Raw genomic sequence first — 26,666 nt, forward strand, 5'->3', positions numbered from 1 at the left:
TACAGGGTGGCGAATACGAATATTTATTCGCGAATATGAATTTCAATGAACAAAAGTAATAATGACAATTTGACATGACATTATATAGTATGAAACTATGAGTATTTGTAAATTTGATTAATTGAGTATCATTGCATACTGAAAATATGAAATATAACACTTTGAAATAACAAAACACTGACTACAACTGCTTAAACTTTTAACACAGTTAAAAAAAAAAACATTACGGATACTAGTACCAATAAAATCCTTAAGTAGAACAATTAAGGAACTTGACATGCTAGGCTCCATGTTTGTTGATAAGTTGCACAATCATTGTCCTAAAGATAAACAAAAAAGAAATTCTATCTTCTAATCCTTTGTGTGTATGTTTGAGCATCAAATCACTGGTATTTACCTAAATAAACATTAAACAACCATCGAAAGATTTTTCAATTCAATGTCGTAAATATATAACCGGTGCCCGCCATTTTTGTTGATAACTGTGTAATATAGTGGGTGGGGTGAACATGATAAAAAACGACCGAATCAGGAGAACATTTAAATATAGGGGTTTATTGTATGAACCTTCATTTGTAAGATAAGATAAGATGATTAAACTTTCAAGCTTGAAACCACGTTGTTTGTATTCATCAAATATTCGGTTCGGGAGGTGGCGAAAAACGAATACGATTCGTCCACAGCCGTATTCGAGAAATTCGAATATTCGAATGTATCGTTACAGCCCTACAATAAACACACTGTCATCAGTGGTGTATGCTGCATTAAACAATGAAACAGAAAACACCCATAAACACATTGTTATCACTGTTCTCATACATGTTCTCATATATGATCTAATACTGTAATGTGTTCCAGCATAAAATATTGATCCAACATAATAACATATTCCTGAAAAGTATAATTGTTAACATGTTTTCATCAACACTTTTGTTGTGTTCTGCTTCATCGTTATCACATATTATTAAGAAGGAGGCGAAGATAAACCAATATGTCCTTATACCGCTGTATATTCAAAAGGTATATGGTATCGCTGATTAGTTTTGCTGTATCAAAAATATTATTTATTTAAACTTCATATGAAAGGCCCATGACTTTCATTTGACCCAAACCATTTTCAAATTAATGTAACCCTTTACCACTTAGATACGTATTTTGGCACATTTGTAGTCCCTTAGAAAGTTACATTTAACTAAATACTTTCTTACTAGATTCAAATTTTAAAGGCTTCATTTCCAACCCTTAGCCACTGATGAGCAGCAAACAGCAAAAAACCTGAACAGACTGCGAGTGACTCTCAGGCTGTTCTGGTTTTATGCTGGTTGCAAAAGCTGTTTTCACTTTGCTTTTGATGGGAAAGGGTTCACCCTTTTCTTGACTGCATGTGTCATACTGATTGCAAAAAATGTGTCCAATCAGGGACGACACTTTACGATAATGCATTCAACCCCATTTTCAAACAGTGAGGCCCATATAAATATAAAATTCCTTATTTATTTACCAACTTGACATTTAGTCATGTCAATATTTATATGGAAACACAACAAACTCTAAACAGTTTTGTACATTTAAGATGTTAACACATTTTCAATATGTAAACTAATGGTGTTCAAGTTCTTTTCATAACTTCATTGTTTTGATATGTTTTGCAATACATGTTTACTATTTATTGTATCGCAATTTATTGCAATACATTTCCAGCTGTTTCAAACCAAGTAGGCTACCTAGACTTAATTGACATATTAAAACGTATACTTTCTCCTCATTTGCATATCTTACAAACAGTGTTGCCCACTCACCCTGTGTTTGAATGGGATTAAAGTATGGGAACTTGTCACTGTAGAGGGACTCAAAGTTAGTGTTTCGCAGAGCGGACACTGGAAGGGGCTGAAGGTCGAGCAGCTCCGTGGGGGGAGGGTACTTCTCTGGCAGGATCAGGTGGCGAAACGACACAGGTAGCAAGGTCTCCGCTCCTGAAACCCACCAACATGAAGGGCAATAACAGGTGAGGTGTACATAAGCAAACTCCCCACCAATACCGGGGGAAATCACAGGTGTGGTGAACATGAGCAAACAAACAATGGCAGGATCAATTGAGAACATATTCAAGCTGATAAGTCTGGTACGTACCAATCCATCGGTCAGAGATGACACGGATGAAGTACTGGGGTGGAAGGGGATCAAACACTGGCACAAAGAACTTCACATAGTGCTCATCCTGGGCGAATTTGCTGAAAAACATAAACATAAACCTCTGATTTCTCTCCTGTTATATTCAATATTTCATCTGCTACTGACCTAGTTTCAAGTACAAAAATACGACATCATCGAATAAACACTTATAACAGCAAGTTTATCACAATATTCAGGAAGTATTTGTGTACATTTTTGTGGGCCAAATCCCATTATCCATACCAAAAAATTCCCCCCCCCACCTTTATTATAAGAACAACATCTCCACACGAAAAACAACAAGGGACAAAATTGTCACAAAACCAGGTTTTCATTGTGAAAAAAAATCTGATTAAGGGAGACAACTCAAACTGAACTTTTGAAATGAACAAACAAAATTAACCCCCTTTGTAAGTTTGTTTCAAAATAAATCTATTTTAAGTTGTGGTGACCTTGACATTGGAGATATTGACGTGATTCTTTCGTGCGACACACCGTCCCATGATGGTGAACAAATGTGCCAAATAATTGTAAAATCTCACAATGAATGACATAGTTATGGCCCAGACAAGCTCATTTATTGCCAATTTTGACCTTTGAACTCAAAGTGTGACCTTGACCTTGGAGATATCGACGTAATTATTTCGCGCGACACACCGTCCAATTATGGTGAACAAATGTGCCAAATGATTTTAAAATATGACAATGAACGACATAGTTATGGCCCGGACAGGCTTGTTCCGCCCGCCCGCCAGCCAGCCAGCCAGCCCGCCCCCATTCGCCAATCTAATAACCAGTTTTTTCCTTCGGAAAACCTGGTTAAAAACTCTACAGCTAAAACACTGTTAAGGGTCCCTTTGAATGCATAACAATTACCTCTGGTGTAGTAAAAAAATAACAAAGAGGCAGTACTTGCTCTTGAGAAACAAGTATATCAGTGAAACTGATGGATGCTCCCCGATAGTGCTTTGTCAATGTATGTGTTAATAAACACCTAAAATATCTATTATTAGCCTTGGAGACCTTGACCCAGTGACCTCAAACCTCATCAAAAGGTAGAGGTCCATGCAAGGTACCTACATTCCAAATATGAAAGCGATTGGTAAAGTACTGTAAAACCATTAAATTTCGTGTGGTACGAATTTTCGTGGATTTCGTTGGTCCACTGAACCACGAATTCAAGTACCAACGATTATTTATACATTTTTAATCCAAAATCGGTAATTTCCGAATGCCATACCCGACATTTTCTTGTGTTGTCAGTTATCAGAGATATTTGTTTTTGTAATAGTTACTTCACTTCAGTAGGTCACATTACACTATATCTATCAGTTTTTCTTTTTTTATTCATCATCGTTAATGTACGTTTTATTAATCATGGTAAATAAATATAATAAATAGCATTACCAATTGTGGAGAAAAACACATTTCTTTTACGTGACGTCGTAAAATTAACAGTTTGCAGATTAATCATATATGTCAATATGCGCAGGAGACATAACGGTTTTCACACATGTATTTTGGGGACCTTATCACTCAATTGTTTCTACTAGGGGACCGATTGCGCTGATAAGTGCAAATATTGTCAAAACAACATCGATGGCAATTAGCGAGCAGGGACCCACAAGTGCGCCGCTTTATCACTCTTATCGATAATTATCGGCAAAAGTTGCATGCTTCAGTGCACATTAACCTCAAGTCTTGCTGTCAACACAGATTAGCAGATTATGCTTCGTTATTACTCTGGTTGTTTTAATAAAAGTTTAATTATTATGACGGTCAGTCTTCCCCGAAAATTTTTGATCCACGAAATTACGTGTCAACGAATTAGTTGTTTTTCATTCAACCACGAAATTTCATACCGACGAATTTCTATACGTTTACAGTATTAAAGGCGCTATGAGAAACGGTAGCAAGTGTGACAGAAGGAAGTCTATTATTAGCCACGGTGACCTTGACCCCAGTGACCTCAAACCTCATCAAAAGGTAGAGGTCCATGCAAGGTACCTACATGCCAAGTATGAAATTGATTGGTTAAGTATTGAAGGTGCTATGAGAAATGGTAGCAAAAGTGTGACAGAAGGACATCTATTATTAGCCTCGGTGACCTTGACCCCAGTGACCTCAAACCTAATCAAAAGGTAGAGGTCCATGCAAGGTACCTAGATGGTAAATATGAAAGCGATTGGTCAAGTATTGAAGGCACTATGAGAAACGGTAGCAAAAGTGTTACAGAAGGAAGTCTATTATTAGCCTCGGTGACCTTGACCCCAGTGACCTCAAACCTCATCAAAAGGTAGAGGTTCATGCAAGGTACCTATATGCCAAATATGAAAGCGATTGGTAAAGTATTGAAGGCGCTATGAGAAACGGTAGCAAAAGTGTGACAGAAGGAAGTCTATTATTAGCCTCAGTGACCTTGACCTTGACCCCAGTGAAATCAAACCTCATCAAAAGGTAGAGGTCCATGCAAGGTACCTACAAGTCAAATATGAAAGCGATTGGTAAAGTATTGAAGGCGCTATGAGAAACGGTAGCAAAATTGTGACGGAAGGAAGTAAGGAACTACAAACTGGCAACTATATGCTCCACTGAAAATATTTTCGGGGAGCATAAAAATGTACCATAACTTAAACGTATTGCAAAGTTGTCTTGCTAATAGAAATAAGATGTCCCTGGGCTACCCACTGTGCATAACTAGTTATGTCCATGGTAGACACATGGCACTCGACATATAATGACAAAAACAAATAAATGCAATTTTTGTAACTTTTAGAATATCTTTAAAGGTCAAGGTTAAACAAAATCCAATCTTAACAAAGGGTTAAAGAGAATTTGCTTTATGAACAGGTTACAACTGTTTTTTATTATTTTGAAAAGGAAAATTATGATTTTTATAACTTATTTGCTTGTTTAGATTTTTGGGTAATTGGCTTATTTCAAACATGAGACCCTTAATAGCAACATATCCAACACAGTGGCTGCAGGGCTGGTAACATGAAATCAAATGCTGCCATTCCCTACAGCTAGAGGTGTGGTGTTACTCTTTCCCAACAGCAGACGGCTAGGTGGAAGGTGTACTCACTCCTTGAGCAGGAAGTACTCATGGTGCAGTATAACCTCACTGTCCACGTCCTCCACCAAGATCCAGAATGCCTCGGAGGTCCCGTGTACCTTCTCATCCCACTGGAAGTCGGGCGTGATTGTCAACTCAACACGCAATGTGGACCTGTAGAGACCAGGGCAGTTAGAGCAGTGACAGGAAGGCTTAACACCTTTCACCAATTGAATCTGAATTCCATTTGTCTCCATTAATTTTGAACTTTTGAATTGTGAAAAATACAACTTACATACGATGCTTTCCGGTAATCTTGCGCAGTTAAGGGTCAATTGGTTTGTAAAACATGTTCTTTTATAAATTGACAACATAATATCTAAATTTATTATGAAAATAAGAAGTTCATGTGCTTATTGACACAAAAATATCTGATTAATTCAGTGAAGAACTGTCCAATTTGATTTCAAAACAAACATGACTCGCCTCATTACCACATTACCACAGTATCCGGTAATCTTGCGCACTTAGTGTAATGACCTCATTTCTAAAGGCAAAATTGTAGACATATGGTGCCCAATTAGTGACAAAATACATTTCAATTTAAATTATTTTAAAAATCTGTATGTAAAACATTCAAATTTAATGTGGATTTTTCGGTTTCTTTGATGATGGTGGTGGCATTATGTTGATTGTAGCAAAAGAAACAATAAAAATATATAATGATTGATTTCTAGCATGAAAAAATGTTTATGCATAACAAGTTTAATTTTGAAACGATCATGCTTCCATAGTTTACAGAAAATATCAAAACTAGGCCATTGCGCATGCGGAGACAATACCAAATGTGGTTTGACAGAATGGCAGGAAATGATGACCATGTCGTCTGATGCAATCTATTTTCAATGGCCAAAAAATACCATAACTGATCGGATATTGTGCATTGGAATGCTATATTACATGTTATGTCATAAAACGAATTCTTAATTTAAAGTATGAAAACACTAAAGACTGCAGGGAATGTGTGATTCATTTCGAATTTATCGTAAGTAGGTCAGTGTTTACGATACATGTACACTGTATAGGGATGATGCAAACGGTGTCAAAATGTAATGATCGAATTTTATTTTGCATAGAATACGTAGATCTACCTTTTCAATCCGTTAATTCTTAAAAATGGGAAATTCCATCTTTCATCACTAAAGAAAACCATTCGTCGTCTGTGAAATTCACAACTGCGGAGTGCGCAAAATTACCGGACGCGCAAGATTACCGGACTTAACTGTACTATAATAATTTTAAGTGAATACATTTTTTTTCTTAATTCACCTATATACAGCAATATATGCACATGAAATATAATTTATTAACACTCCACAAATGGTATTATAATGCAATTACTGATCCATGTGTTTACTAAACATGAATGTAATACTATGTGCAACAGGAATGCATTTCCCATGGTATGAATGAAGAAAATCGCATGAAGCATTGATGGAAATGTACCTACCTTGTAATAGGGAGAATGTGCACAGCAAGCTCCAGTTTAGGGAACTGGTGAATGTACTTATGGATGGTCTTGCCAAACTTGGGCATCTTAATGAGCTCTCCTATCTCGTTGTGGTTGAGGTCGTAGAGGCGCTCAAACGGCAGGTTCTTCTTCTCAATGCGCTTCACCACCTCCTCATGCTCGTGTACCTTGCGGAACTGGCGGAGGGGCGTCATGGACTGCCACCTAGCACAGCAAATGTACACTGGAGACTTATCCCTTTACCACTTAGATATGTATTTAACCCTTTACCACTTAGATTCGTATTTAACCTTTTACCACTTACATACGTATTTAACCCTTTACCACTTAGATACGTATTTTGACGCATTTGTAGTCCCTCAGTTAAATTTATTTAAAGACCTTTCTTACAAGATTCAAATTTTAAAGGCTTCATTCCCAACCCTTAGATACTGATGAGCAGCAAACAGCATAAAACCTGAACAGTCTGCGAGTTACTCACAGGCTGTTCTGGTCTTAAGCTGTTTGCACATAGCCATTTTCACTTTGCTTTTGAGTGGGAGAGGGTTAACCCTTACAGTGCTGGAACCGAATTTATAAGGCCTTTGAAAACAGTTTGGATCCAGATGAGACGCCACAGAACGTGGCGTCTCATCTGGATCCAAACTGTTTGCTATTCTGATAGTATTCTTTGAAAAAAATCGAAGAAAATGCTAATTTTAGAAATTCAGCAGACGACATTTTAGCAGATGACAAATTACCCAGCATGCAAAGGGTTAAGGACATGGAAGGCAAGGCTTCCTAGATTCAAGTTTTAAAGGCTTCATTTCCAACCCTTAGATACTGATGAGCAGCAAACAGCATAAAACCTGAACAGTCTGCGAGTTACTGGCAGGTTGTTCTGGTCTTAAGCTGTTTGCACATAGCCATTTTCACTTTGCTTTTGAGTGGGAGAGGGTTAAGGACATGGAAGGCAAGGCTTCTGTATTCTACTAGGCTGGGTTCAACTGATGAAAACAGTTCCCAAAACATTTTATTATAAAACAATAGTTTGGTCCTGCAAATGTATGTATTATCCAGCAGCTTAAGATGATTGGCAGGAGAAATGTCGGACATAATTCTCATTTCGAGCTTTTGATGAATCTGGACCACAAGTAAGCACACTCAGACTAGGACCATGAACACTTAAACAGCGTTAGACCATGTCAACTGAGCAACTTACATTCTCTTTTGGACCATCTTGCACAATGACAAAGCCTTGTCAGCTAGCTGTGCCCAGCCCCTGTGCAGGACAATCTCAAAGATGGCGCGCATGAGTCGTGCCGCCGACTGCGTGACGTAGACCATGTCGGACATGAGCGCGAATCCCTCCAGTTTGAGCTGTGAGATGTAGGCCTGGAGCAGCACGTTCACCTTGGCGCTCGGCTCCTCTATGCTCTCCTTGATAGGAATGGGCACCCGCTCCAACAGCTTCAGGAGCTCCAGCTTCTCCTCCTACAACACGGGCAACGCAAAATACAAACATACTTTTGAATCAACTCAGGGATTTCAGTAGATTTTGAAAACTAGGAGTCAAAATGAAACAAGGTCTCAAAATTATGAGAGGTCAAAATAAAAATGATTATGGTCAAAACACTGAAGTAACTTGAAATGTTCCTAAATGCAAATTGATAAAGGTTTTGTAATAGCTTATTTATCATAATAATGAATAAACCATTTTCGTAAAAGCTTTATTATTTCCACAAAAGATCATTTCTGGTCCTTTTTACAAGTTGGATGATGAAAAACAAATGTGTCAAAATGATGCAAGGCTCATTTTTTGCAAGAGTCAAAAATGAGAAAAATGCAACTTGCTTGCATCAAAATGCAGGATTGTGCTTCAATTGAAATCACTGAATCAACTTCTCCAGTAAGAACTATATAATGCATAAATCAGAATCTAAATATAGTGTGACTGTGCTGTAAAAAAGCAGCAATCAAGGGTCTCGTACTGTGAAAGAATTTTGTATTACCAGTATAGAGTAGCAACACAATTTTCGAAAAAATGAGACCTTGTGACCTAGTTTTTGGCAGCACAAGACCCAGATTTGAGCTCTACCTAACAAGAGCACCGCACAAGCACAGGCATACAGCACACACAGGTGCACAGCTCATCACAATTGAGTCACAAATGTGGCGTCTTGAGTGGTTACAAGGTCTTTCTAACAATAGACCTGGAAATCTGGGTTTTGGATGCACATGACACAGAACCCCATCTCGGCTTAGAAATAGAACAGATAATCATTCTGACCATGTTTCATCAAGATTGAGTCATAATCTCTTACTAAGGTTTCACCTGGTGACCTTGTTCGAGACCCAGATTTGGACTCGTTCTAGATATTGTCTAGATTTTCATTTTGGCAATGTCTCAAAATTGAGTCCTAAGAGTGGCCTCTCGTGTGGTGGCAAGTTTTTTCTAAGATTTGATCTGGTTACCTAGCTTTTCGACACATGTCCCAAGCTTGAACTCAGTCTAGAAAATGTGAAGATTCTGAGATCATCAAGACAACTCATATATTAGGCCTATAGAGTGGTAAGAAGGTAATTCTAAGATTTGACCTGATAACCATGTGTGCTTTTTTACACACATGAACAAGATTCGACCTCAGCCTAGATATTACCTACATAAACATTCTGACAAAGTTTCATTAACCCTTTGCATGCTGGGAAATTTGTCGTCTGCTAAAATGTCATCTGCTGAATTTCTAAAATTAGCATTTTCTTCGATTTTTTTCAAAGAATACTATTAGAATAGCAAACAGTTTGGATCCTGATGAGACGCCACGTTCTGTGGCGTCTCATCTGGATTCAAACTGTTTGCAAAGGCCTTCAAAATTCGGTTCCAGCACTGAAAGAGTTAAGAATGAAGCATACATGTGGCCAATGTTTTTACCAAGATTTGACTTTGCAACCTTGTTTTCGGACATACATGACCCAGATACCATCTTGGTGCAGAACATGTCAAGGTAAACATTCTTACCACGTTTCATTAAGAGAGGATGAAAAATGTGGCCTCTAGAGTGATATCAAGCAAATAGTTGACTTCACACACCAGGGTACCTTTTAACTAAGCTATTAACGCAATTCGTAGACTTATGCACTCATTTTATATTCAGTATAGTTCCTGCAAATTCTTGCTACATTGACATATGGTATGTTTTAATGAAATTCATAATATAATGTTGCATTGCAAGTAAAAATTAATTTGCATCAATCTGAAACATTTTATTTTAAAATATCTTCGCAAGTCTAAGACTTGCGTAAGTTGCTGAGTAAAACGGTACCCAGATGCTGCATAGATCTGTATTGGAATGTTAGGTTTCAAATTCAAGAACTACTGAGGTATAGTACCTCTCTCACTGCGATGTATTTGAACTCCGAGGAAAGGGAGAACACTCTGAAGAGTTCAATCTCACTCAGCGTGGGCTTCAACAGCTGGTTGTATGTGGCAATGGTCTCGTGAGTCAGGTAGTAGTGGCTAGCAATACGACCCAACTCTGTCACCTGACAACAAATACCATACGTTTTAGCTAATTATCAAATACAAGATGTTGTAAACAAGTACATACAAGTTTTCTGAATGTCTATAAAGGAATTCCGAAAAACCTAGAGTTAGCAAATTGTGTAGGTAAGATAGGATTCTGGATAAGAGAAGATTGGATTGATATGGTTTCAACTGTACCTGGAAGGCCCCAGACTTCTTGTCGTACTTGATGAGGTTGTGTTTGTCTAGAAGCATGCCTGCTGAGTGTACGAGGTCTTTGCGTCTCTGTTGGAGCAGGGGGTCGTCCTTGACATGCTCATGACTCACCCCGTACAGGGTCGGGTGCCGCAGCATACGGATGTACAGGTACGTGTAACCTACCAACACACACCAGTCTCTTCTTAACAAAAATCTAGTTTAGACGGAAAAAGTCATCTCTGATTACACTGTGCAATCTGGGAGGACACTTTACCAAATGAATTACAAATGAATGAAACAATCATGTTTTGGTGATGCACAGATGGAGGTCATGTTCTTACCCAGCCAGTCCACGGCCTCCTTGACGTTCTGTACAGTGCCGAGGACTATCTCTGCATTCAGGTTGTCTGCCATCTTGCTGATAAACTGGCTCTCGATGGGCAGCTGTTGGTTCATCAGGGACAGGTAGTACTGCAGCTCGCTATGGTTGGTCAGCATTATACCCTCCCCCTTCGTGTCATACTGGGGACGACCCGCGCGACCCAACATCTACACGGCCAAAGGTAAAAACAAACTTTTGTGAATTTTGATCTAGCTTTCCTCAATCTTGAAACAACGAAATGTAAAGTATTTATGATTAAGAGAAATAATATTTCATAATCAATTTTAAAATGAAAATTATGGCATTTGAAAATGAAACAACCCATAGAACAACATTAGAACTGAGTATTTTTTTCCTCAAACACTAATACTGTACAAAAAATCTTCCATATATATGTCTTTGATCCTACCTATCATATAAACTGGTCTAAACCCTTTAGATACATATTTTTACCCATTTGCTGTCCCTTAGAAAGATAAATTTAATTTAAGACCTTTATTACTAAATTAAAGTTTAAAAGGCTTCATTTCCAACCCTTAGATACTGATGAGCAGCAAAAAGCATAAAATCTGAACAGACTGCAAGTTACTCGCAGGCTGTTATGGTTTTATGCTGTTTGCACATTTCCATTTTTACTTTGCTTCTGAGTGGGAAAGGGTTAGCTGTGCAACAAATGAACATTACCTGCATAACATCTAGAGCACTGAGTTCCACCCAGCGTCCCTTCTCTGGGCTGTACACCTGGGTTCCTAGGAGGAAACACAAACACTGCAGTAAGGCACACTGGGAACTGGGGGACGTTTGGTACTAGAGAAAGACATGGTACGCGAAAAAGACAAGGTACTAGAGATAAGAGAAAGACATGGTACAGAAAGACAAAGTACACGAGAAAGACAAGGTACACAAGAAAGACAAGGTACACAAGAAAGACAAGGTGTTTTACAACTAAAAATACTGCATTTGCATGTATGTCAAAGAAAAATATCTTCATTGAAATGACCACTTATTCCATTACTGATAAAACAATCATACATTGTACATTTTACATAAAACCAACAACAAGCATAAGTGTATTATTACCTCAATACCTGAGAGCAAACAATGTGACAAACAAGTCTACATAAAAAAATCTGTTCAAACTTGACAAATGCAAGGCATTCTGGCATGTGCAGAATCAAATCAATGCCTCTTAGACCAAAGTTTAACAATTACCAACATCACTAATTACCGTATTTATTAATTTTATTCAGGGGTGCGTTTAAAAAAAAACATATCAGGGGAAGAAAATGCCTCCCCTTCCTTACAGGATTCAACTAAACTCTAAACATTTGTATGTGACAGCAAGTTGATAATGTGTGCTTACCTTTGATGATGACAGTGTGGGCAGGCAGGTTGACTCCCCAAGCCAGGGTGGAGGTGGACACCAGCACCTGGATGTGTGGCTGTGTGCTTACCTTTGATGATGAAAGTGTGGGCAGGCAGGTTGACTCCCCAAGCCAGGGTGGAGGTAGACACCAGTACCTGGATGTGTGGCTGTGTGCTTACCTTTGATGATGACAGTGTGGGCAGGCAGGTTGACTCCCCAAGCCAGGGTGGAGGTGGACACCAGTACCTGGATGTGTGGCTGTGTGCTTACCTTTGATGATGACAGTGTGGGCAGGCAGGTTGACTCCCCAAGCCAGGGTGGAGGTAGACACCAGTACCTGGATGTGTGGCTGTGTAAGCCAGGGTGGAGGTAGACACCAGTACTTGGATGTGTGGCTGTGTGCTTACCTTTGATGATGACAGTGTGGGCAGGCAGGTTGACTCCCCAAGCCAGGGTGGAGGTGGACACCATTACCTGGATGTGTGGGGCTGTGTGCTTACCTTTGATGATGACAGTGTGGGCAGGCAGGTTGACTCCCCAAGCCAGGGTGGAGGTGGACACCAGTACCTGGATGTGACGGTCACCAAACAGGTCCTCAACCAGTGTGCGGTCGATCCTGTACACAACACATGGTTATCATGGAGAGTGCTGGAACTTGGGTACTCAGTATAGAGAACTTAACAATTTAATTTGCATGAAAATAGATACATAATTAATCTGTGAATCTGACCATTTTGGGTACTCAATATAGAGAACTTAACAATGAAACTTGCATGAAAATAGATACATAACTAGAGCTTTGTCACAGACGTGCCGAATACCCCCACATGCCGCATTGACACAGAATATTTTGCATGTTGTCTTAAAAAAAAAAAGCAGACACCATGCTCAATGTTTAAAACGCACTAAGTGACCCCGTGGCCTAGTTTGTGACCCAGCATGACCCATGTTCGAACTTGACCAACACGTCATCTAGAGTAGATACAACTTCTGACCAAGTTTGGTGAAGATGGGATGAAAACTACTTGAATAAGAGAGCGGACACCATGCTCAATGTTTAAAACGTACTAAGTGACCCCGTGACCTAGTTTATGACCCGGCATGACCCATATTCGAACTTGACCTAGACATCATCTAGATACAACATTGACCAAGTTTGGTGAAGATGGGATGAAAACTACTTGAACTAAAGAGCGGACACCATGCTCAATGTTTAAACGCACTAAGTGACCCCGTGACCTAGTTTATGACCCGGCATGACCCATATTCGAAATTGACCTAGACATCATCTAGATATAACATCTGACCAAGTTTGGTGAAGATCGGATGAATACAACTTGAATTAGAGAGCGGACCCTTAATACAGACCGACCGACCGACAAACCAACCGACAGACAGACCGACAAGCTCACTCCTATATACCTCTCTAAACTTCGTTGTGGGGGTATAATTAATCTGCGAATCTGACCATTTTGGGTACTCAATACAGAGAACTAAACAATGAAACTGGCATGAAAATAGATACATAATTAATCTGCTAATCTGATCATTTTGAGGCACGTTAAAATGGAAAGATTCACATACTTGTTCATTCCAGCATGGTGAATTGCGAAGCCATAAGGCAGGAGGTCTCTGAGTTCGAGGTTCTTGACGTGCTCAGCCTCGTTCCTGAGGACCTCAGTGGACACTGAGCCCTCCTTGAGGAAGAGACCCAGGGTGTCCTTCTCCAGGCACATGTCCCTGATAGCCCGCGCAGTCTTTCCGGTCTCCTTGCGCGAGTGAACAAACACCAGCACCTGACACACACACACCTTGCAGGTTATACACTCGTATGATTATCAAGTTTTACATTATCATACTTATATATTAAACAAAGCAAAATATTACTTGCTTGGTCATTGTTGGCTTGGGTGCTACTTAAATGTACGCCGGAGACTCTTACGCATATTTAAATGTACCTCAGGTTCTGAAAATATACTAACACATACCTGGCAATTTAAGACTGTACCAGAGTTTAATTCCTGCCAAAAATCGGATGTTTTCAAACGCGCTACTGAATACGAAACAAAATTCTCTTTGAACAAAACCTGCTTCAACATACTTTTTTGAACAGGAGTTTCGAAAATAAAGAGACCATTTTACAGAATATTGACATAAATATGAACATAATTAATTTGGGGGAAAAAAGCCGACAACGAGTAATTTAACATAGAATTCCTGTGAATGTTCCAGTATACTTTCCATACCCTGGTACATTAACATATACTTTGGAGTACCCCGGGTACATTTAAGTAGTACCCGAGCCAACAGTGACCAATCAAGCGAAAATATGCAACAACATCTTCACCAAAGAAATATGTATTAAGTTAGGAATATTGAAGGAAATGTTACATTATCATGATTCTCAGTTAAAAGTGGCTCACGCAAATTAAAATCGTTTTAAAGCTTCAACATTTCCTTCTCTCATTGAAAATAATTTGTTAGAAAAGTGACACAATATAAATTATAGCTTAGGATACATGGGTTTTATAGCTATTTTGGAAAAAGGAGTCTGTTCAAACTGGGATTTTTTAAATCAATGAAATTGCAAATTTGGGATTTTTTTATCCACAAAATTGATCAAATTGGGATGTTTTATCAACACATCAGGCCTTTCCCTGGCCATATTTGGAAAAAATCATATTATAGTTCTATACTTTGTTAGATGTTAATGAGATAAAATTGAGATATAATTATCATTAGACACTTCTTTAAAAACAAAAAGTAATGAAAAAAAAGTTTCACCTGATTTTTGCCAGCATGCTCCATAACCTTTTCATAGACGATTTCATTCATGATCTGAAACCTCTTGACAGGCTTCTTCTCTGTGATTCCAATGAACTGCTGCTCCAGGGGCACGGGGCGGAAGCTGTTGTCGAAGAAGAAGAGTCCCTCAGAGGGCTCCACTCGCAGGAACGTGGCCACGTCCTCATAGTTGGGCAGGGTGGCACTCAGACCTACCAGCCGAACGTCCTCCTGGGTCGTCTCTATGTTACGAATAGTTCTGCAGAGAGACAAAGAAAGTCATGAGTGGTCACTTGTTATCACGCATTAAAGGGACTGTTTTACACTTATTTCTCTAAAACTGAAATTGTCAAACAACATGAAAAAAGTATCACGCACAGCTACACTTCATTGGGATGACTAATTAAAGTATCAATTCAATTATTTGAGACATGTAGAAATAGTTTGCTCCACACATTTCAGACAAACACCAAACCGACCAACAATCAGCAGGATTCCAATATGCCATGTATACTGCAGCAAGTGTTAGTGGACAACTTATGGCTCAGGCCATTACAGGGGAATATGCGAGTCTTCTATAATGTATCATTGAAATCTGATTAAAAATCTCTTATACATACTATTTAAATCCATTCATTTTAAACATTTTTTTTTTAAACCACTGTCCCTATATAGAAAAAACAAACAATATATAGTCAATAACTCTTTTATGCAACATGACAATACATTCAAGTGTACCGGTAACTCACCTTGCCACAAGAGATTCCAACACAGGCCCACGTTCATCATGCAACAAGTGCACTTCATCCTGCATACAAAAAACAACCTCATTAACAAGATAACATAATTGCAGACATGAAATATTAACAAGATAACATAAGTATAAACATTCATGATTTACAAAATCTTTTGTTTAAATCATAGATAACTATATGAATAGAAAAGTTTCTTTTAAATAATAGATAACTATATGAATGGGATAGTTTCTTTCAAATATGCCATTTTTTCCAATCAACACAATTCCAGTGAGGACACTTCATGTTAAACGTACCCGTCCGTCTAACATGTATGTGCAGTAAGGCATAGAGCAACATAACCAGTGGATTTCTTTACCCCATAACAAGTGAGTCGCTTTCTGAGAAAACTGGGCATAATGCATGTGCGTAAAGTGTCGTCCCAGATTAGCCTGTACAGTCCGCACAGGCTAATCAGTGACAACACTTTCCGCTTTTATAACATTTTTCGTTTAAATAAAGTCTCTTCTTAGCAAAAATCCAATTTAGGCGGAAAGTGGCGTACCTGATTAGCCTGTGCGGACTGCACAGGCTAATCTGGGACGACACTTTACGCACATGCATTATGCCCAGTTTTCTCAGAACACATCTCAATTTCTCCCCAAACATCCACTTACAAAGATCATGAGCCTGACGAGCTGGGTGTAGGTCCTCTCTCCGCCCTTGCGTGTGATGATGTCCCACTTCTCAGGGGTGCACACGATGATCTGGGTGGCGTTAATCTGCTCCTTGGTCACCTGAGAGTCCCCCGTCAACTCCTCCACCTTGATGCCGTATGAGCTCAAACGCTGACACAAACAATGTGTACATGGTCAATAACACTCTTGCTCATCAAAGAGGCTTGGTTGCATAAAATTATACATATTATTTCTCATGCATTATTTAGTCAATAAACTATACAACAAAAAATGTACTTTTTCTGATTACTTCAGATAAAACCTTTATGTGTATAAAATACTACTGCACTGATGTAGTGTTGTTTTCAACTTGAAAAAAACTTGCTAAATTTTACATTCTTTTCTTCCATGTTTAATTTCTTTATATCATTCCAAAACACCTAGATCATAGATGAAAAATTGTATATTCTTAAAACATGTGCTAATTCAGTCTTATCTTTCTAAATTTTTTCAAAATATTCATCTTAATTAAACCTTTCATTTATACATAATTCCAGCAAAGATAATAACTATTCGTAAACCACGTTTGACATTGAAAAGGAAGAAATCAGCTGAAAGGAGGAGAAATGACAACCCTGGATGTACATACTGCTGTGAAGTTTCCCACCATCTCCTGTACAAGTGACTTCATGGGGGCCACATACACTATCTTGAACTCATCCTTGTTGATGGTTCCGTCAGCGTTCACATGCTTGCCTATCTCTCTAAGCATGGTCAGCAGGGCCACATTTGTCTTGCCTGCTCCCTACACAAGATATATCCAATTATCAGCAACTTTTTTCCTTCATTAATTCTTTATAAAGTAACGGAAAACAGCACTTTCCCAATTAGGGAAAAACGACAAATTTCCCAATTGCTTTTTAAAAAATATATATATAAAATGCAACATTTAGTTTCCCTATGCAGCTCTTTGTCTTGAACCTAAGTAAATATAATACTGACGCATTTATTTATCAAATATAAAGTTTTTGGGAGCAAAAAATATCAAATACACAAATTTCCCAATAGACTTCACAACGGCAATTTTCCCAATTCAGGGTTTTTCGCGCACAATTTTCCCAAATGGGCTGGTTCCGGCACTTTTCCCAATAGGGCAAAAGAAAATCGCTGGTCATCTACACAACAAAAGCAGAATCACTGGTGATTTACAGGAAAGCTACTCCAATACAATGGTATTTTATACAAAAGCTATCCATTGAATAAAGCTGAAAACACGACACAGGCAACTTATCCATTATGCTATGATCATGAATGTATGTAGTGTTAGTAGTAACAGCCATTAAAGAACATCTGTGACTTACAGTTGGGGCACAAAGCAGTATGTTTTGATCTGTCTCCATTGCAGCTTTAAACAGGCGACTCTGTATGCGGTTCAATGACTTGAACCCCTCGAAGGCAGGCTGGGCGTAGGCTGGGAGGCGTTCTATGTTTACCAGGGACTGAAAAACAGAACAGAGCTGATGATTATGGGGAAAATATATCAAATTCAAACAAGGCTATTTAAAGTCCCTTTCCTGAAGATGTTTCAAATAAAATCCTTAAATGACACCTTAAACTGTTGTATTTACAATAAAAGACCGTTTTTAATAATATTTTTTTCTGGTTAGAATTAGTCACAGTATTACAGAAATATGGTGAATATCTGTCGTTTTACTGGACAGAAGCAAGCAACATGCACAAGTGAACTCTGTGCTAACTGTGGTACCTCATCTGAATCGAATGGCTGTGGTTTCAGCGCTGGAACATGCACCTCCTCATAGCCCTTGCGCTGTTTCCTGAAGGAGCCATCTGGCAGCTGACACTTCTTGTTGGCCATCAGGTGGCTGCCATGCTGGAACGCCAGGTCCTCCAAGTCCAGCTGACTCACATAGCCCAGCTCCTGACATAGACATAAGGACATACAGAATGTATAATAGTCATGGCAGTAATATCTGCATAGTTATTAATATATGAACAGTCTGTCAAATAAGCCTAATGAATACATTAATACAATCGAATATGGCATAATCTTAGAGATAATTATCAATTGAATACAAGGTTGGTTTCAAGTCAAGGTAACTTTATTAAGTGAGTCTCAGAAAACAATAGCCAGAAGTCACACTTTATTTTTGTCTTTAAATATGAAGCTAAACCAAAGAAAACACTCAAAATAACAGTTCAATGCATGCAATAAAGAAATAAGACATTGAAATGAATTTATTCAAATAATTTTACTCCTGCCCACCTTCTTTCCGAGGAGTAATCAAAGCATGAGGGAAAACATGTACAATGCTATGTAATTAAGAGTATTGCATAGAAATCAAGCTTGTTTCATGTTTGCCATTCGCTCCCCAGTTGTTGCTTAACTCTTTCAGTGCTGGAACCGAATTTTGAAGGCCTTTGCAAACAGTTTGGATCCAGATGAGACGCCACAGAACGTGGCGTCTCATCTGGATCCAAACTGTTTGCTATTCTGATAGTATTCTTTGAAAAAAATCGAAGAAAATGCTAATTTTAGAAATTCAGCAGACAACATTTTAGCAGACGACAAATTTCCCAGCATGTAAAGAGCTTAGTCTACCTGCGTATCATCAGTGTCCATGGCCTCTATGTCCGCTGCTACACGACTCTTCCTGGCCTGGTCCCGCCTAGAGCGTTCCTCTGTCACTAGGTCCTCCTTGTCTATGGCCTGCAGGGCGTGCAGTATGGCCAGCAGCTCGCCATCGCTCCCCATTCTCTGCTCTATATCTGCACGCTCCTTCTCATTCTGAGCCTGCGCCAGCAATGTACAGTACAGGACTGAAACATCAACAACCTATCTAAACAACAATCCTATGTAAGGAATTGATCGTGTACATATTAAGTACAACAAGGTCACTTACGTATAATCCAAGGAAAATAATTGATTGCGTTCAAATTAAACAGCTGATTTATTAATTTTTCTTCGTACAATATTATCTACCTGACCTTTGAACCACAAACCTTCAATATTACTGGAATGAAAGAATAACACTGTTTTGACATGAAGTCAAGTGTCAGTGTTGTTTTTTCCACCACATTTGGAATGGGGCCGGGTCCCTTTGGATTGGGAAATATCTTGTCTTGTTCACTAATATTGGGAAATAAGTGTTCATGATTTTTTGCTAACAAATACTCTAAAATTGAGACTACAAGTGATTTCAATATTATATTAACTCAAGTTAACTTACAGAGCTTGACTTGAAATGAATTAAATGTTGATTCTCAGTAAAAACATTAATTTGTTTTTTGGAAACCTTCAATAGGGAATTTGTAGGTCCCATTTGGGAATAATATTTACTTCTTTCCATTGGGAATTGGTCCCCCTACTAGACCCAAATTTGAACGAAAAAAAAACCACTGAAAGTATTTGATTAAGCCTCTGTCACAATGTCACAATAATTGTTCAACATTCAAAAGCAAAATGAAGAGAAGTGGGCAGTAAACTGCCAGCCTTGACACAGCAGTGCAGCCCTTCTCTATAGATTTATTACAGTCAATATGAAGCTAAGTGCAGCCAACATACATAGATTCATAACAGTCAATATGAAGTTCAGGGATTATTTTCCTTCTTTATAAAGTACCGGAAAACAGCACTTTCCCAATTAGAAAAAAAACTACACATTTGCAAATCGCTGTAAAAAAAGTCCCAATTGAAGGTTTCAAAAAAATAATAAAAAATTAGCTTCCCTATGCAGCTCTATGGCTCAAACTTAAGTAAACATAAAATTGACTACTTGACAACTCTAAGTTATCAATTTTTAAGTATTTGGGAGCAAAGAATACAATACACTAATTTCCCAATATCAAGACACAAATTTTCCCATTGTCGGGTTTTCTCACACATTTTTCCCAATCGGGCTGGCAAAGGTACTTTTCCCAGTTGGGCAAAAAACAATCACTGTAAGAACTCACTCATTTGCCTGTACTGTCTTAGGACCTTTATGAAGGCAAAGGCGTCCACCCCCAGCAGCATCACCAGCTGGTTCTCGGCCTCACGGTCGTCACTGGACGCCTTCAACATACAACAACAACACTCATCAGAAACAGAGAAATAGTTGTTCATATCTACCATTCAGTAGAAAAAAACATGTTTTCAGTTTACATTCTTTTTGTCACTTATGGCAATGGAACTGTCATGATTAACCCTTTGCATGCTGGGAAATTTGTCGTCTGCTAAAATGTCGTCTGCTTAATTTCTAAAATTAGCATTTTCTTCAATTTTTTTCAAAGAATACTATCAGAATAGCAAACAGTTTGGATCCTGATGAGACGCAACGTTCTGTGGCGTCTCATCTGGATCCAAACTGTTTGCAAAGGCCTTCAAAATTCGGTTCCAGCACTGAAAGGGTTAAAATTATTAGTAACTGTTTTTATCAATGTCAGATATATATTTTAAGAACTAAGCTGACTGAATGCCAAAATCAAGTTTGATGAATATCTTGCTTCAAATTGGGCCAAAATGTAAAGGCAATACATTAAACAGGGTGATTCCGCTGCTACTGTTATTTTACTCACACGCAGTATCTGGAGGACTTCCTTGGACTTGGCCTGGGCCATGGTGGGGTCGTCCGGGTAGTACTTGCTGAGGTTTCTCTGCAGCCAGAAGGCGTCAATGTCCCGTGGGTGTAGGCCCTGTGTGTCCTTGGAACTCAGGTCACCACCTCCCAGCTGATAACATAGCAACAATAGCCACTAGTAAAACTCCATAGTAGGGTCACCACCTCCCAGATGATAACATAGCAACAAAAGCCACTAGTAAAACACCATAGAAAGGGCACAACCTCCCAGCTGATAACATAGCAACAATAGCCACAAAAACACCATAGTAAGGGCACCACCTCCCAGCTGATAACATGGCAACAATAGCCACTAGTAAAACACCATAGTAAGGGCTCCACCTCCCAGCTGATTACATAGCAACAATAGCCACTAGTAGAACACCATAGTAAGGGCTCCACCTCCCAGCTGATTACATAGCAACAATAGCCACTAGTAGAACACCATAGTAAGGGCTCCACCTCCCAGCTGATAACATAGCAACAATAGCCACTAGTAGAACACCATAGTAAGGGCACCACCTCCCAGCTGATTACATAGCAACAATAGCCACTAGTAGAACACCATAGTAAGGGCACCACCTCCCAGCTGATTACATAGCAACAATAGCCACTAGTAAAACACCATAGTAAGGGCTCCACCTCCCAGCTGATTACATAGCAACAATAGCCACTAGTAGAACACCATAGTAAGGGCACCACCTCCCAGCTGATTACATAGCAACAATAGCCACTAGTAAAACACCATAGTAAGGGCTCCACCTCCCAGCTGATAACATAGCAACAATAGCCACAAAAACACCATAGTAAGGGCACCATCTCCCAGCTGATAACATAGCAACAATAGCCACTAGTAAAACACCATAGTAAGGGCACCACCTCCCAGCTGATAACATGGCAACAATAGCCACTAGTAAAACACCATAGTAAGGGCTCCACCTCCCAGCTGATAACATAGCAACAATAGCCACTAGTAAAACACCTTAGTAAGGGCACCATCTCCCAGCTGATAACATAGCAACAATAGCCACTTGTAAAACACCATAGTAAGGGCACCACCTCCCAGCTGATAACATAGCAACAATAGCCACTAGTAAAACACCATAGTAAGGGCACCATCTCCCAGCTGATAACATAGCAACAATAGCCACTAGTAGAACACCATAGTAAGGGCACCATCTCCCAGCTGATAACATAGCAACAATAGCCACTAGTAGAACACCATAGTAAGGGCACCACCTCCCAGCTGATAACATAGCAACAATAGCCACTAGTAAAACACCATAGTAAGGGCTCCACCTCCCAGCTGATAACATAGCAACAATAGCCACTAGTAAAACACCATAGTAAGGGCACCACCTCCCAGCTGATAACATAGCAACAATAGCCACTAGTAAAACACCATAGTAAGGGCTCCACCTCCCAGCTGATAACATAGCAACAATAGCCACTAGTAAAACACCATAGTAAGGGCACCATCTCCCAGCTGATAACATAGCAACAATAGCCACTAGTAAAACACCATAGTAAGGGCACCACCTCCCAGCTGATAACATAGCAACAATAGCCACTAGTAGAACACCATAGTAAGGGCTCCACCTCCCAGCTGATAACATAGCAACAATAGCCACTAGTAGAACACCATAGTAAGGGCTCCACCTCCCAGCTGATAACATAGCAACAATAGCCACTAGTAGAACACCATAGTAAGGGCTCCACCTCCCAGCTGATAACATAGCAACAATAGCCACTAGTTAAACACCATAGTAAGGGCACCACCTCCCAGCTGATTACATAGCAACAATAGCCACTAGTAGAACACCATAGTAGGGGCACCACCTCCCAGCTGATTACATAGCAACAATAGCCACTAGTAGAACACCATAGTAAGGGCTCCACCTCCCAGCTGATAACATAGCAACAATAGCCACAAAAACACCATAGTAAGGGCACCACCTCCCAGCTGATAACATAGCAACAATAGCCACTAGTAAAACACCATAGTAAGGGCTCCACCTCCCAGCTGATTACATAGCAACAATAGCCACTAGTAGAACACCATAGTAAGGGCACCACCTCCCAGCTGATTACATAGCAACAATAGCCACTAGTAGAACACCATAGTAAGGGCTCCACCTCCCAGCTGATAACAAAGCAACAATAGCCACTAGTAAAACACCATAGTAAGGGCACCACCTCCCAGCTGATAACATAGCAACAATAGCCACTAGTAGAACACCATAGTAGGGGCACCACCTCCCAGCTGATTACATAGCAACAATAGCCACTAGTAAAACACCATAGTAAGGGCTCCACCTCCCAGCTGATAACATAGCAACAATAGCCACTAGTAAAACACCATAGTAAGGGCACCACCTCCCAGCTGATAACATAGCAACAATAGCCACTAGTAGAACACCATAGTAAGGGCACCACCTCCCAGCTGATAACATAGCAACAATAGCCACTAGTAAAACACCATAGTAAGGGCACCACCTCCCAGCTGATAACATAGCAACAATAGCCACTAGTAGAACACCATAGTAAGGGCTCCACCTCCCAGCTGATAACATAGCAACAATAGCCACTAGTAAAACACCATAGTAAGGGCACCACCTCCCAGCTGATAACATAGCAACAATAGCCACTAGTAGAACACCATAGTAAGGGCACCACCTCCCAGCTGATAACATAGCAACAATAGCCACTAGTAAAACACCATAGTAAGGGCTCCACCTCCCAGCTGATAACATAGCAACAATAGCCACTAGTAAAACACCATAGTAAGGGCACCACCTCCCAGCTGATAACATAGCAACAATAGCCACTAGTAATACACCTTAGTAAGGGCACCATCTCCCAGCTGATAACATAGCAACAATAGCCACTAGTAGAACACCATAGTAAGGGCACCACCTCCCAGCTGATTACATAGCAACAATAGCCACTAGTAAAACACCATAGTAAGGGCTCCACCTCCCAGCTGATAACATAGCAACAATAGCCACTAGTAGAACACCATAGTAAGGGCTCCACCTCCCAGCTGATTACATAGCAACAATAGCCACTAGTAAAACACCATAGTAAGGGCTCCACCTCCCAGCTGATTACATAGCAACAATAGCCACTAGTAGAACACCATAGTAAGGGCACCACCTCCCAGCTGATAACATAGCAACAATAGCCACTAGTAAAACACCATAGTAAGGGCTCCACCTCCCAGCTGATAACATAGCAACAATAGCCACTAGTAGAACACCATAGTAAGGGCACCACCTCCCAGCTGATTACATAGCAACAATAGCCACTAGTAGAACACCATAGTAAGGGCACCATCTCCCAGCTGATAACATAGCAACAATAGCCACTAGTAAAACACCATAGTAAGGGCACCATCTCCCAGCTGATTACATAGCAACAATAGCCACTAGTAGAACACCATAGTAAGGGCACCATCTCCCAGCTGATAACATAGCAACAATAGCCACTAGTAAAACACCATAGTAAGGGCTCCACCTCCCAGCTGATAACATAGCAACAATAGCCACTAGTAAAACACCATAGTAAGGGCACCACCTCCCAGCTGATAACATAGCAACAATAGCCACTAGTAGAACACCATAGTAAGGGCACCATCTCCCAGCTGATAACATAGCAACAATAGCCACTAGTAAAACACCATAGTAAGGGCACCATCTCCCAGCTGATTACATAGCAACAATAGCCACTAGTAGAACACCATAGTAAGGGCACCATCTCCCAGCTGATAACATAGCAACAATAGCCACTAGTAAAACACCTTAGTAAGGGCACCATCTCCCAGCTAATATTTCTGTCTCAACAGTAAGTTCATCTATCCAGTTCTGTAAGTTAAGCCTTAGTAAATGTAAAATTGAATAAAGTTTATTCTCGAATGAAAGTATTTTTTTGCAAAAAAAACTCAAAAACACTAATCTCCCAATTTTAGTCGAAGGATGTGATTTTTCACAATCCAAAGAGACCCGGTCCGATTTCTAAAATGATGAAGAAAAAACAACTGATGCTACAAAAGTGACAAATGAAAAGTACTGAGTTGCATTCATGGGTATAAACAGAGTGTGTAACTCACATTAGCAGCGGAGAGAGTGACGTTGTGGTCTGCCTCCTCTCCACCGGACTCCTCATCTGTGGCATCGTCTTCACGTACCTCCCCGTACACATCAGCATCGTCCTGCATTAACTTTTACTGCATTAACTCTTTGATAAACGCAATCTCATATCTTGTAAGAGTCACGTTCTGAGAAAACTGGGCATAATGCATGTGCGTAAAGTGTCGTCGCAGACACTGGGACTGCGGACTGCACAGGCTAATCAGGGACGACACTTTCTCCCTAAATTGGATTTTTGCTAAGAAGAGACTTCATTTTAACAAAAAAATGTCATAAAAGCGGAAAGTGTCGTCCTTGATAAGCCTGTGTAGACTGCACAGGCTAATTTGGGACGACACTTTACGCACATGCATTATGTCCCGTTTTCTCGAACACGACTCAATTGTACAATGACTATAAAAAGGTTGACAAGTATTTTATTATAAGCGCATGTGTACCATTAATTCTTTAAATAATTCAAGCTAATCTCTGTTTGTTGTCCAAGAACAATGAAAACCAACAAGCAGACAGGCTTTCATAAGCAGGGATATCTACTTACATCTTCATCAGATTCTTCAATCTGTACATTGACTCCGTATGTTTCATCAATGTTTTCCTCTGAAAAAACACCATTAATAATCAGTTGTAAGGAACACACTTGTAATAATTACAAAATTATTATTAATTCAAGACTGTTTCACAATTCAGTGTTTTTTTTACCATTTAAGGAATGGGACATCCTTTTGGATTGGGAAAATTCGCTGCTTTTTTAACTTAACCCTTTGAGCGCTGGAACCGGATTTTGAAGGCCTTTGCAAACAGTTTAGATCCAGAGGAGACGCCACAAAACGTGGCGTCTCATCAGGATCCAAACTGTTTGCTATTCTGATAGTATTCTTTGAAAAAAATCGAGGAAAATGCTAATTTTTGAAATTCAGCAGACGACATTTTAGCAGACGACAAATTACCCAGCATGCAAAGGGTTAAATCGGGAAATTAGTGTTGTTGCTGTTTTGCTAAAAAACGCAAAATTGACAAAAATTATATTTATCAAGGTTGAACTTATAAAGCTGGATGAGAGATGAAAAAAAATGTTGAGATCTAAAAAAATAAATAATAAAACCTTCAATTGGGAATCTGTAGGTCCCATTTGGGAAAAATATATACATTTGTTCAATTAGGAATGGGGATGAATACCTCACCTGATTGTGTACAAAAAACACACTGTAATCATATTTACACAGTCCTAAATTTATTTTAGAAATCTGTTTTTAATCATATTATACTGGGGGATAATAAGTGAGAGAAGTGTGATAGTTGTGGCCTCACCAATCTGCATCTTCTCCTCCTGCACCCAGTCTGTGATCTTCTTGCCGAGGTTGACCAGCAGTGCAAACCTCTCGTCGGCCAGGGAGCCCAGCAAGCCCTCCACATCACGCTTCTTCTCCTTCTCCCGCAGCTTCTCCGTCTTCAGAACGGACAGCACCTCATCTGCAGCCCCGCACAGCACGTCACGAGGCTG

The 26,666-nt window shown here is 39.6% G+C and overlaps 1 protein-coding gene across 1 annotated transcript in view; it reads right to left on the reverse strand.

Moving 5' to 3' along the window:
• The window catches only part of LOC127841130 (U5 small nuclear ribonucleoprotein 200 kDa helicase-like), a 55,258-nt gene that overhangs the window by 22,254 nt on the left and 6,338 nt on the right, over positions 1 to 26,666 (reverse strand). Inside the window, exons 4-26 of the mRNA XM_052369693.1 lie at positions 26,474 to 26,663; positions 25,704 to 25,762; positions 25,126 to 25,227; positions 20,977 to 21,129; positions 20,374 to 20,473; positions 19,022 to 19,239; positions 18,167 to 18,340; positions 17,763 to 17,900; positions 17,051 to 17,206; positions 16,402 to 16,572; positions 15,740 to 15,798; positions 14,991 to 15,249; positions 13,791 to 14,002; positions 12,707 to 12,822; positions 11,525 to 11,589; positions 10,800 to 11,007; positions 10,459 to 10,637; positions 10,128 to 10,280; positions 7,960 to 8,231; positions 6,738 to 6,962; positions 5,258 to 5,401; positions 2,131 to 2,231; positions 1,800 to 1,973 (exon numbers count right to left, since the gene is read on the reverse strand). Of these exons, the coding sequence (XP_052225653.1) occupies positions 1,800 to 1,973; positions 2,131 to 2,231; positions 5,258 to 5,401; positions 6,738 to 6,962; positions 7,960 to 8,231; positions 10,128 to 10,280; positions 10,459 to 10,637; positions 10,800 to 11,007; positions 11,525 to 11,589; positions 12,707 to 12,822; positions 13,791 to 14,002; positions 14,991 to 15,249; positions 15,740 to 15,798; positions 16,402 to 16,572; positions 17,051 to 17,206; positions 17,763 to 17,900; positions 18,167 to 18,340; positions 19,022 to 19,239; positions 20,374 to 20,473; positions 20,977 to 21,129; positions 25,126 to 25,227; positions 25,704 to 25,762; positions 26,474 to 26,663 (3,628 nt within the window). The remainder of the gene's footprint in view (positions 1 to 1,799; positions 1,974 to 2,130; positions 2,232 to 5,257; positions 5,402 to 6,737; positions 6,963 to 7,959; positions 8,232 to 10,127; positions 10,281 to 10,458; positions 10,638 to 10,799; positions 11,008 to 11,524; positions 11,590 to 12,706; positions 12,823 to 13,790; positions 14,003 to 14,990; positions 15,250 to 15,739; positions 15,799 to 16,401; positions 16,573 to 17,050; positions 17,207 to 17,762; positions 17,901 to 18,166; positions 18,341 to 19,021; positions 19,240 to 20,373; positions 20,474 to 20,976; positions 21,130 to 25,125; positions 25,228 to 25,703; positions 25,763 to 26,473; positions 26,664 to 26,666) is intronic.

The sequence above is a fragment of the Dreissena polymorpha genome, chromosome 8 (assembly GCF_020536995.1).
Source record: "Dreissena polymorpha isolate Duluth1 chromosome 8, UMN_Dpol_1.0, whole genome shotgun sequence".
NCBI lineage: Eukaryota > Metazoa > Mollusca > Bivalvia > Myida > Dreissenidae > Dreissena > Dreissena polymorpha.